At 35.8% G+C, this 13,802-nt stretch overlaps 1 protein-coding gene across 6 annotated transcripts in view; it reads right to left on the bottom strand.

Moving 5' to 3' along the window:
- Positions 1–13,802, bottom strand: part of NELL1 (neural EGFL like 1) — a 936,371-nt gene that overhangs the window by 197,296 nt on the left and 725,273 nt on the right. For all 6 annotated transcript variants that reach the window (XM_035266029.3, XM_035266032.3, XM_035266031.3 and 3 more), the window contains one exon: positions 5,768–5,863. In XM_035266029.3, coding sequence (XP_035121920.3) covers positions 5,768–5,863 — 96 coding nt within the window. The remainder of the gene's footprint in view (positions 1–5,767; positions 5,864–13,802) is intronic.

The raw sequence follows: 13,802 nt of genomic DNA, 5'->3' as shown, positions 1-13,802 counted from the left end.
TCACAATTGCTGCAAAGAGAATAAAATACCTAGGAACACAACTAAAAAAGGATGTAAAGAACCTCTTCAAGGAGAACTACAAACCACTGCTCAAGGAAATAAGAGAGGATACAAACAGTTGGAAAAACATTTCACGCTCATGGTTAGGAAGAATCAATATTGTGAAAATGGCCATACTGCCCAGAGTAATTTATAGATTCAACACTATCTCCATCAAGCTACTTATGACCCTCTTCACAGAACTGGAAAAAAATACTTTAAACTTCACATGGAACCAAAAGTGAGTTCACAGAACCAAGTCAATTCTAAGCAAAAAGAACAAAGCTGGAGGCATCATGCTACCTACTTCAAACTACACTACAAGGCTACAATAATCAAAACAGCAAGGGATTTGTACTAAACAGAGATATAGACCAATGGAACAGAACAGAGGCCTTGGAGGCAACACCACATATCTACAACCATCTGATATTTGACAAACCTGAGAAAAACAAGCAATGGGGTAAGAATTCCCTGTTTAATAAATGGTGTTGGGAAAACTGGCTAGCCATGTGCAGAAAGCAGAAACTGGACCCCTTCCTAACACCTTGCACTAAAATTAACTCCGGATGGATTAAAGACTTAAACATAAGACCTAACACCATAAAAAACCCTAGAAGAAAATCTAGACAAAACCATTCAGGACATAGGCATAGGCAAGGACTTCATGACTAAAACACCAAAAGCATTGGCAACAAAAGCCACAATAGACAAATGGGATCTAATTAAACTCCAGAGCTTCAGTACAGCAAAAGAAACAATCATTAGAGTGAACTGGTAACCAACAGAATAGGAAAAATTTTTGTAGTCTACTCATCTGACAAAGGGCTAATATCCAGAATCTACAAAAAAAAAAAAAAAACAGATTTACAAGAAAAAAACAAAAAACCCCATTCAAAAGTGGGCTAAGGACATGAACAGACACTTTTCAAAAGAAGAGATCTATGAGGCCAACAGACTTATGAAAAAATGCTCATCATTGCTCATCATCACTGGTCATTAGAGAAATGCAAATAAAATTCACATTGAAATACCATCTCACGCCAGTTAGAATGGCAATCATTAAAAAATCAGGAGACAACAGATGTTGGAGAGGATGTGGAGAAATAGGAACACATTTACACTGTTGGTGGGAGTGTAAATTAGTTCGATGATTGTGGAAGACACTGTGGCAATTCCTTAAGGACCTAGAAATAGAAATTCCATTTGACCCAGCAATCCCATTACTGGGTATATATCTGAAGGATTATAAATCTTTGTATCATAAAGACACATGCACACGTATGTTCATTGCACTGTTTACAATAGCAAAGTCCTGAAACCAACCCAAATGCCCATCAATGATAGACTGGACAAGGAAAATCCACATATACACCATGGAATACTATGCAGCCATAAAAACTGTGATTTGATGTCCTTTGTAGGGACATGGTTGAACCTGGAAACCATCATTCTCAGCAAACTGACACAAGAACAGAAAATCAAACACTATATATTCTCACTCATAGGTGGGTGTTGAACAATGAGAACACATGGACACAGGGAAGGGAGCATCACACATTGGGGTCTTTTGGTGGGGACTAGGGGAGGGACAGTGGGGGGTGTGGAGTTGGGGAGGGCTAACATAGGGAGAAATGCCACATATAGGTGATGGGGATGGAGGCAGAAAACCACATTGCCATGTATGTACCTATGCAACAATACAGCATGTTCTTCACATTTACCTCAGAACATAAAGTGCAATAAAATAAATATAAATATATTTATATTTATATATAAAAGAATGACAGAATGAACTTTAGGGACCTTGTGGGGGAACAGTGAGAAGAGGGTGAAGGACAAAAGACTACAAATTAAGTGCAGTGTATACTGCTCAGGTGATGGGTGTACAAAATCTCACAAATCACCACTAAAGAATTTATTCATGTAACCAAATACCACCTGTACTCCAATCACTTCTAGAAATAAAAATAAATAAACAAACCAAAATTAAAGTAAATGGCATATCATTAGTAGTAGATTCTGTGATTACTGACAATGTAACTCTCACTATTCTGTCCCTATTAATTCTGTGTATTCAGATTAGGGAAATATAGCATGTTCTACAGGAAGTGGTAAGAATCTTTTAGTTTTGTTTTTCAGTTTTAAAAAACCTACTTAAAACTAAATGTAGTGCAGTAAAGACATGTGTCCTAAGTTACCCTTAAATTTCTTTGCTTTTAGCAAGAATTTTTTAGCTCTATGTGGTAATTCTCTTATGCCACTCAAAGGTATTACATGGCTCTTTCATATATTTTCTTAAGAAAAGACAATTATTATTTTATATATTTTTTATTTCTTGATAATGTCACAAAATATAGAAACAGCAGTACAAATATTGTTCATTGATTTCCTTATTTAATAATTTTAGTTACCTTTTGACATGTTTTTTAAAGGATTGGGCTGCCTCTAAATATGTAGGCAGTGCAATGTAATAGGTTGGTCAGGGTGAGATATAAAAAATGGGCACATTAAAAATGTTACCTAAAAACTTTAAATAAACTAAGTATCGATGGAACGTTATCTCAAAATAATAAAAGCTATTTACAACAAACCAACAGCCAATACCATACTGAATGGGCAAAAACTGAAAGCATTCCCTTTGAAATCTGGCACTAGACAAGGATGCCCTCTCTTACCACTCCTATTCAGTATAGTACTAAAAGTTCTAGCCAGAGCAATCAGACAAGAAAAAGAAATAAAGGGTATTCAAATAGGAAAAGAGGAAGTCAAACTGTCTCTATTTGCAGACGACATGATTGTATATCTAGAGGACCCCATCACCTCAGCCCAAAATCTCCTGAAACTGATAAGCAACTTCAGCAAAGTCTGAGGATACAAAATCAACATGCAAAAATCACAAGCATTCCTATACACCAGTAACAGACTTAAAGAGAGCCAAATCAAGGATGACCTGCCATTTGCCATTCACAATTGCTACAAAGAGAATAAAATACCTAGGAATACAACTAACAAGGAACATAAAGGACCTCTTCAAGGAGTACTACAAGCCACTACTCAAGAAAATAAGAGAGGGCACAAACAGTGGGAAAAACATTCCATGTTCATGGTTAGAAAGAATCAATATCATGAAAATGGCCATACTGCCCAAAGTAATTTACAAATTCAATGCTATCCCCATCAAGCTACCAATGACCTTCTTCACAGAACTGGAAAAAACACCTTAAATTTCATATGGATCCAAAAGAGAGCCTGCATAGCCAAGTCAATTCTAAGCAAAAAGAACAAAGTGGGAGGCATCACACTACTGGATTTTTAACTATACTACAAGGCTACAGTAATCAAAACAGCATGGTATTGGTACCAAAACAGAGATATAAACTAATGGAACAGAACAGAGGCATTGGAGGCAACACAACATATCTACAACCATCTGATATTTGACAAACCTGAGAGAAAAAAGCAATGAGGAAAGGATTCCCTGTTTAATAAATGGTGTTGGGAAAACTGGCTAGCCATGTGCAGAAAGCAGAAACTGGACCCCTTCCTAACACCTTGCACTAAAATTTACTCCATATGGATTAAATACTTAAACATAAGACCTAATACCATAAAAACCCTAGAAGAAAATCTAGGCAAAACCATTCAGGACACAGGAGTAGGCAAGGACTTCATGACTAAAACACCAAAAGCATTGGCAACAAAAGCCAAAATAGACAAATGGGACCTAATCAAACTCCACAGCTTCTGCACGGCAAAAGAAACAGTCATTAGAGTGAATCAGCAACCAACAGAATGGGGAAAAAAAAATTGCAGTCTACCCATCTGACAAAGGGTTGATATCCAGAATTTACAAAGAACTAAAACAGATTTACAAGAAAAAAAAAAACAATCGAGCCCACTCAAAAGTGGGCAAAGGATATGAAGAGACACTTTACAAAAGACATACATGGGGCCAACAAACATATGAAAAAATGCTCATCATCACTGGTCATTAGAGAAACGCAAATCAAAAACTACACTGAGATACCATCTCACACCAGTTAGAATGGCAATCATTAAAAAATCTGGAGACAACAGATGCTGGAGAGGATGTGGAGAAATAGGAACACTTTTACACTGTTAGTGGGAGTGTAAATTAGTACAACCATTATGGAAGACAGTGTGGTGCTAGAAATAGAAATTCCATTTGACCCAGCAATCCCATTACTGGGTATATATCTGAAGGATTATAAATCGTTCCACTAAAAGGACACATGCACAGGAAAGTTCATTGCAGCACTGTTTACAACAGCAAAGACCTGGAACTAACCCAAATGCCCATCGATGATAGACTGGACTGGGAAAATGTGGCACATATACACCATGGAATATTATGCAGCAATCAAATATGATGAGTTCGTGTCCTTTGTAGGGACATGGATGAATCTGGAAACCATAATTGTCAGCAAACTGACACAAGAACAGAAAATCAAACACCGCATATTTTCACTCATAGGTGGGTGTTGAACAATGAGAATACATGGACACAGGGAGGGGAACATCACACACTGGGGTCTGTTGGAGGGAAATAGAGGAGGGACAGCAGGGGGTGGGGAGTTGGGGAGACATAGCATGGGGAGAAATGCCAGATATAGGTGAAGGGGAGGAAGGCAGCAAATCACACTGCCATGTGTGTACCTATGCACAGTTGTGCATGTTCTTCACATGTACCCCAAAACCTAAAATGCAATTTAAAAAAAGAAAAAATAATAAAAATAAATTTAAAAATGTTACCTAAATTCAGAAGCTTCTAAACATGAAGTAAAGGAAACAAGAACTTTGCATCCATGTCTGGCACCAGATGAAGACACCACCCCCTCATCTAATAATAAGGATGATAAATACAATATTCTATTCCCATTTTTCTATGCTATTATACGAAAAGCAGTAAGTGTGACATTCCAGAGTCAGAAAAAACACAATGCAATGATTTTACCCTAGCAAAATACATGGAAAAACAAACTGAAATATTCACTTTAAGGTGTCATAAACCCCTTGCATGCATTGACACATACATTGGGACTGAACATCAAATTTCACTTGTACACAAATAGGAGGACTTCTCTAATCAATAAGAGAGTTGGAATTCACCAAATAATGCCAGATGTAAACACAACATTTATTGCAAATAGAAAGTTGCACATAATGTAATCTTACACTAATTGGCTTATGTTATCAGGTCTATGAATGATAATGTTCCTAATAAACCAATAATAGAATAAAATCTCAAGCATACCAATAAACCCACTGTTGGAGTTATTTAATGTGGTTTTATGCAAGGAGCATGTGCTGCTAATTTAGATTCCGTTGACACAGCAGATTGTTATAATTCTAATAACTGTGTGTGATGCTACCCAATAGATGATAAGTGAGGCAGGTCAGTTCATCAGGCTTTATCTCTAATTAGCACTAAAAAACGCACACTCCAAACTATAGCAGAGAAAAGACTTGACCTTGCTAAATTAAACAAGTTAGAGGGAAAGCAAATGAAGCTCTATTTTCAGAGAGAGCAGCCTTTTAAGCAATGACAGAAAGGTACCCACTTTGGGAGAGCCACATGCCCCATCACAACACAATGTATCAAGTCAACCCACAGTATTATTCCTAAAGAAAGAACTGTTATTCTTTCTGACTCAATCTTTCTACCTATCTTTCTTCCTATCCCCCATAAAAAAGTCTAGATTACCTTTCTCGCAGTGGCTTCCTGTGAATCCAGATGGACAGACACATTTGTTAGGAGCCACACACGTTCCACCGTATCTGCAGCCCTCTTCACAGAAAGCTGTTGCAAGAGAACAAAGTATTTATCTTAGATAAAAGGCAATACATAAAGTCATGGTAAACAGCATGAGCACTGAAACAATTATTTGTTGTGTTGGGAATACACATCTGTACTGATGTATTTAAAAATTCCATACACAAAAAGAAATAAATGTAATAATACCTGTTTCACTGTTTAATATGAAATCAACTGCAATAATGAATGTAAAGTGTTTAGCACAGGGCTGGCATGTGCTAAATGGTAGCTAGTGTTAACTGCTATCACTCTTACTCTTATTTATATATTTGAAATCAAGTAAAATAAATTGAGTACCTAGGAAGGGTAGGGTCAGGATGAAGGTAAAGGCCAATGTTCATTATTTTGTAACCTAATCTTTTTCACTAACCATATTTTATGAAAATAAAAAACTTCTATGTTTTTAAAAAAAGACTTCTGATAGTTGATATGTTTAATATTTATAATATAAATGTAACTAATCTTTTAATTTTGAATATATATGCTGTTTCCAACATTTTGGTAATAAAAGTTCTGACAGCTAAAATGATTAGAAAAACCTAAATTATTCCTGTATGAAAAATTCCTCAATGTAGAAATGTTGGTCCCAAGGGACTAGATTTTAAAGATTTTTTTTGATAAGCATTGTAAAGCTATTCTTACTCCTTCCCAGTGCTATCCTGGCAGCCTTCCCAGACCAGGTCAGTTCCCCTTAGTGCATATTTGCATAGCATTAAATAGTTCCATGAACCTCTCCATTGCAACAGTAAACACAATTATATATTTATATATAATTGATTACCATCTCCTGCTTTATCAGTTGAACTGTAAGACCCATACGAATAAGTAGCATAATTGTTTTTACTCACCACTGTATTGTAGCCTCATCATTTATTCACAGAGTAGATGCTCAAAACAGATTTGTTAAATGAATTAATCTACATTCTACAGGTTGTTATAATAATAAAACTCTCACTCTAAAAATTCTGCAATTCTTTCATCCAGTAAATTTAATACCAATCCTTGCTGGATAACCAAGAATTTAGTGTAAAAACATGCAAAATTTCACACTAATGAAGATGATTGCAAGTGTTAATCCTAAGATTATTGTATTCACAAGAGAGATAGGTGAGCAAATGTTTTAAATTTTAATTGTAGTTTGAAAATGTCACCCTAGAAAAATGTCATGGTTATATTTTGCCAAGATCACTCATAATTAATATGAGTTTAACTTCAAAAACCACATGATGTGTTCAGAAAGTTGAACACTATTCCAAATACATAGAACCCCTCACAATATTGTTGTTTTACACATCCTTTAATATCCTTTGAATGATTTAACATTTCATAGCATCAGCAATTAATTTCAACTTCCTTTGCCTGTGCCAAAGGACAGTATGTACCTTGGAATTCAAATATCATTTTTTATTTCTAGCACCTTAGTACACTTCACCTATGCTAAAAAAAGATTTACACAATATCTTCCATGGTAAGTTCATCACAAAAACCAAAATATATAAAATATACATGTACAGATGTAGGCAAAATCTCTTGTTCCAAAACTTACACCTTGTGGGCTCCGATGACTGACATTTCAAAGAACAGTGAAGTGTTTTTTTCAAGCTAAAAATAACAGTTGGAAAGCCAGTAAGAAAATGTTTTAAGTAGCACCAAAAGAACGCAGGGGCTTAAAACAGAAGGCTCAGCTTGAGTTTCTTTAGTGCACAGTTGAAACAGCACTTCATCTAAATTTTGCAGACCTGGTTAGGAGAATTAATGTTTCATGGTATGTATATGCATTTGATTTACTCAATCCTTAAGTAGAAATAATGATACAGTGGAAGGTTTTATGAGAACAGCATGAGATGTTTCTGATGTTCTAAGGATGTGCAGATATTAGAATAAACACAGTAGTATAATGATTGAATGAGTAACATTATAAAGAACTTAAAATGGTTGGGCCGGGCGTGGTGACTCAAGCTTGTAATCCCAGCACTTTGGGAGGCCGAGGTGGGTGGATCACAAGGTCAACAGATCGAGACCATCCTGGTCAACATGGTGAAACCCCGTCTCTACTAAAGATACAAAAAATTAGCTGGGCATGGTGGCGCGTGCCTGTAATCCCAGCTACTCAGGAGGCTGAGGCAGGAGAATTGCCTGAACCCAGGAGGCGGAGGTTGCGGTGAGCAGAGATCGCGCCATTGCACTCCAGCCTGGGTAACAAGAGCGAAACTCCGTCTAAAAAAAAAAAAATGGTGTTTGGCACATAGTGTTATTTAAGATTTCTGTTAAATAAAATTAACTGACAACAGAATTGTTATGACTGTGAAACGCAGACCAGGAACAGTCTAATAACCAGACAATATAAACCCAATGTTAGAATAGAATCTAATCATCATCACAAAAGGTATTCAGCTTCACCAAGATGAGCTTAAGGCATCCCTTTTTATTTATGCTTGATTTGCTTTCTAATAAGGATAGTTTTCATTCTTACTGTGGAGGTGTCTGACAGTTGTATTGTTCTTATTACAGAAATGGTAAACTTAAGGCTCTAAAATCAAGTGCCCTAAGGCTGCCTAGGTAGAAAGAAGCAGAGACAATATTCAAGTTAAGACATCTTTGCCTTCAAAGTTTTACCACTTCCTTATATATCATAGTGTGGGTTAATCTACAATCCAGTGTTCACAAAGGCAGGTTAATTTCATTTTTAGAATTGTTCCATAAGGGCTAAGGGAACTGACTAAAATTTAAAAGAAAAAAAATGCCCAAATTGCATGTTGCATTAAAGAATGGGGATAAAGAGCTATTCAAGTTCATGTACCTATTATCTAATTTCTATATTTGCCCAAAACTAATCACATTGCTCCCAATCTAGGCGCACATTATTTTTAATGTGATTTATCTGAAATAACCAATAAAACCATTACCTAGTTGAACCTTAGACAATATACCAAAGTAATTTCAACACAAAGCAAATAAAGAAGGGATATGTCATCAAAAACATAAACTACTTTGTGGAAATTAAGATCAAGTTTTCTTTGAATACCTAATAAAATATTAGAATATACTTATGTATCATAGTCTGAAGATTGTGCATGGATTATTCATATATGGATAGGCTCCTCTTGATCGACTATGAACTCAGTATTTCAATGAAAAGGACTCTGATATGCAGAGACCTGGTAATTTATGCAGCATTATTTAGTTGATGGCAGAAGCAAAACAAGTAGCTGGATCACCCCTACATTGTCTTTCTAGTTTGTGAGGAGATGGGCTGGCAGAAATTTTATGGTCCTAATTCTTGCTCTATATTTATTAATTGTATGACCTACAGCAAATCATTCCACTCCTCTATGCCTCAGTTTTGTCAAGAACAAAGCAGCTGAGGATAATATGATTCATTCTGGGGGGATTAAATTAAGTTACCAACATAGACCACCCAGCTCAAGGCACGGAAAATGGAATGTGCTCACAAACTGGATGTGATTGTTTTTATTTATCACCAGGACTCTGCTGTTCCAGATAATGATACAATTATGAACCAGTTCATGTTCTAGATTCTAAAGATACAGTAATAAGACAGCAAAGATCCCTGTGCTATGGATCTTATTCTTTAGTGAGTCCTCGTCCCTCCTTCCTTAAATTAGTGCCCTTTGTAATATCATGTGGTTTGCAATGAAACTTAGAATCATAGCTACTTTGAAAACTCAGAGAAATTCAGTTACCATGGATATATGACTTAATATGTTGGTTCTTCTTCAACTGCTACCCAGATTCTGAAGCATGGCAAAAATAGATGGGGTGTGTGTGTGTGTGTGTGTGTGTGTGTGTGTGTGTTAAGATAAACCTGAATCTGTCATTATAGTACCATTTGTTATTAACTTACTGCTCGGGAGGAGATGTTAGATTGAATCAACTGCACAATGGTATGTGTCTAATTTTGAAAGAACCCTTTCCATTGTGCAAGAAAATAAAATCACAAAACTCGTATTTGAGAAAGGTTCAATCCACAGAAAGAGTACTTTTTTGTATTAAAATATAAAATATTATCAGCATGTAAAATAGTATGTGGGCATTAGGGGAACAAAATAAGAAGGTGGGTTTGCAAATGCCAGGATTGTGGATGTCCAGTACTATCATCATGTGCTCAATTCAACAAAAGCCATTTTACACTAATAAAAAGTAATAGCCCTTTACTTTCTAAACACTTCTCATAATCTTTTTAAAGTTTAATGGCATCTATGTAGTTCCTAGGGACCCCCTGAAATTCTGAAACAGTAAGTAAACATAAAAATTTCAACACCATCTCTTAGAAGGTAAACCTTTTCTTCCCTCGAAGTTTACTTGAGGAAGAATTTTCCTTGAGGCAGCATTTCTCCAAAGCTCATTCCTAACCTCTGCCTGCTAACTTTGCTCATTCTACCCTATGGAGGTGGAGGAATTTATTTTGTTGGTAAATATGGGAAAGATATATATCAGGATGATGGTGTTTAATTGAGAGAGGCCGAAGGATGGGCTGGGAAGCTCTGTGTGATTAGAAGTAGACAACTGTTGCATTTCTAGCTTTATTTTAGGTGGCATGTTAGTAGGTATAAATTACATTATTTAAGTTAACTGTTTATTTAAATAGATAAAAGCTGGCCACTATAGACAATGATTATAAGGTGACAGGAACCAAAGATAATAATTAATTTGACTATGCCCACCTAAAATCCAAAATTGAAAGGAAATCATAAAAATCTGATCGTGTTCAGTAAAAGACCATGCCTGCCATTCTTCTTTCTTAAGTGTGAACTGCCTTCAGAATTATCAGTTTTCCTTATTTCTTTAATAACACTTTCCTGTCTGGAACTCAGTGAATAAGTCAGCTTTCTTCTGTGTTCATTTTTAGCAAGCCAGCTCTGTTTACAGATTGAAACTCATGATCTCCAGCCCAGCTCTGTTAATAACAAAGGTGATATCATCACTTCTACATTTGCTTTTTGGTTTCATTCCTCACCTTGTTCAGAGCATATTTGTCAAATGCCTCTCAAACATTTTTGGTTGTCATGAGATGGAGGGAGGAACAATGTGGTCCTATTACTTGGTGAGTTGAAATCACGAATGTTTAAATATCCTACAATGCACAGGACATCCCTGTACAAAAAAAAAATTATCTGGCCGAAAATGTCAATAGATGTGAGTTTGGGAAACTCTGCTGTACCTTTTTACAATGTAAGTTTATGAAGTGTCTTCAGGAGCAAAATTTTATTTTTTAATTGTTTTCCACTCTTCCCGCCTCAACCTCTCCCAAAAACACTTAAAAATATCCAGAAATGATAAGAGTAAAAATTGGTAACATGGCTAGTGTAATGTAAAAACCAAATATCCAGATGGCTACAATTCTTGCTTTTCATATTATCATTCTGTTCTAAAGTACAGAGTATATTAGAAAATTTAATATTTACTTCATAAATCACTTTAGACACTATCAGTTACTATGTATGTTTGTATCAGCAGTTCCAGTAGCCATTTCCGTTCTCCTTTCAACAGTAATCATAATAACAACAATACTAATGGTAAATTCTATTTGTTGAAAACTTATTAAATGCCAAGCACTGTAGTAATGCCTGAAATCATAATTCCATTTCATCCTCACAGTAACACTGTCAATTAATCACATTATACTCATTATCAGATGAGAAAGCTGGCTTAGATAAGCTAAGTAAGTTACTAAAGTTTGCACCACTACACAGTGGCATCCTGGGTTTCAAGACCAGAGTCTTAACCACATCACTAAGCATTCTCCATTTAGGGCTCTGCCACCTACTATGTGCAGATAATGAACAGGGTGTTGGGAAGTTTACAACTAGTCATGAAAATGTCACCATCCCCAAGAATCTCATAGTGGAGTAGCAGAGAGAAAGGCATATAAAACCAAGCATAATAAAATGCGATAAATGCTACTGCAGTAGCATCAACACAGTGCTGAAAGAACAAAGAGGAGAAAGTGATTAACTATGCCTCATGGACTGTTGCAAAGCTGAACAACAGAGCTAGCATTTGAGATGGGCCTGGAAGAATGAATGGGCTTTTGCCAGGTGGGAAAGTGCAGGAAAGGAATATTCATTTCAGGTCAAAGTTTTGTCCTAAGGAAAGGCACTGAATAGAAGAAAATGAACAGGTGTTTATAACTCACACCAAACTGAGAGGCTGAATATTTAAAAAGAATGTGGTAAACCATTCAAGGAAGCAAGGACATTTTAGAATCTGTGAACCATCCCCCTCACATTCTCATTTCCCCTCTACCTCTTGGATTTCTTAGTCACCTTAAGGCACAATCGTTTGCCATCTGCATATGGACTTTTAACCTGTCCATTATTTGAGTTAGTTGGTTTAAGACCGCATTGCTAACTTTTCTTACTACACTCCCCTGTCACTTCTAACAGAGCATGTGCTGGTAACCATGGCTGGAAGACTTGAAGACAGATCGCAAAATTGATAGAACATTAGTGATATTAACCAAGAAAAGAAGAAAGAAGGTCCAAATAAGTTCAATTAGAAATTAAATGGGAAATATTAAGACTGAGGCCACAGAAATACAAAAGATCATTCAAAGATCAAAAACATGAACAAAGCCTCCAAGAAATTTGGGTTTATGTTAAACAGCAAAACCTAGGGATAGTTAGTGTTCCTGAAGAAGAAGAGAAAGCTAAAAGTTTGGAAAACTTATTTGAGAGAATAATTGAGGAAAACTTCCCTGGTCTTGCTAGAGATCTAGGCATCCAAACACGATAAGCTCAAAGACAACCTGGAAAACTCAACTTGAAAAGACCATCATTTAGGCACACAGTCATCAGCTTATCTAATATCAAGGCAAAGGAAAGAACCTTAAAAGCTGTGAGACAAAAGTAACAGATAACTTATAAAGGAAACCCTATCAGATTAATAGCGATATCTCAGCAGAAATCTTACAAGCCAAAAGAGACTAGGGTCTCATCTTCAGTTTCCTGAAACTAAAAAAAATAAAATAAAATAATTGTTATACAAGGAATTTGTATCTAGCAAAACTAAGTTACATAAACAAAGAAGAGATAAAACGTTTTTAAGACAAACACTGAGAGAATTCACCACTACTAAGCCAGCACTACAAGAAATGATAAAAGAAGTTCCAAATATTGAAACAAAACCTCAAAATATACCAAAAGGGAAACTCCTTAAAGCATAAATTTCATAGGGCTTGTAAGAGAATAACAGTGTGTGTGGGGGGGGGAACAAGGTATAAAGCTATAAAGGCAACAACTAACATGAATAGAACAGTACCTCACATCTCAATACTAATGTTGAATGTAAATGGCATAAATACCCCACTTAAAAAGATACAGAATGGCAGAATGGATAGAAATCCACCTAACAAGTATCTGCCGTCTTCAAGAGACTGACCTAAATCATAAAGACTTAAGGGAAAGGAGAGGAAAAAGGTATTCTGTGTGCAATGAACACCAAAAGCGAGCAGGAGTAGCTATTCTTATGTCAGACAAAACAGACTTTAAAACAACAATTAAGACAGACAAATAGGGACATTATGTAACGATGAAAGGATCAGTCAAACAAGAAAATATCACAATCCTAAATATATATGCACCTAACACTGGAGCTCCCAAATTTACAAAACAATTACTACAAGACCTAAGAAATAAGGTATATGGCAACATAATAATAATGGAAAACTTCAATACCCCGCTAACAGCACTAGGCAGATTATCAAGAGAGAAAGTTAACGAAGAAACAATGAACTTAAACTATACCCTAGAACAAATGGACTTAATAGGTATTTACAGAACATTTTACCCTAAAACTGTGTAATATACATTCTTTTCTTCAACACATGGAACATTCTCGAAGACAGACCATATGATAGGTCACAAAATAAGTCTAAATAAATTTTTTAAATTTGAAATTCTAT

The sequence above is a fragment of the Callithrix jacchus genome, chromosome 10 (genome assembly GCF_049354715.1).
Source record: "Callithrix jacchus isolate 240 chromosome 10, calJac240_pri, whole genome shotgun sequence".
NCBI lineage: Eukaryota > Metazoa > Chordata > Mammalia > Primates > Cebidae > Callithrix > Callithrix jacchus.
Note: the sequence above shows the minus strand (reverse complement) of the source record. Positions and strands in the feature narration are given on the sequence as shown.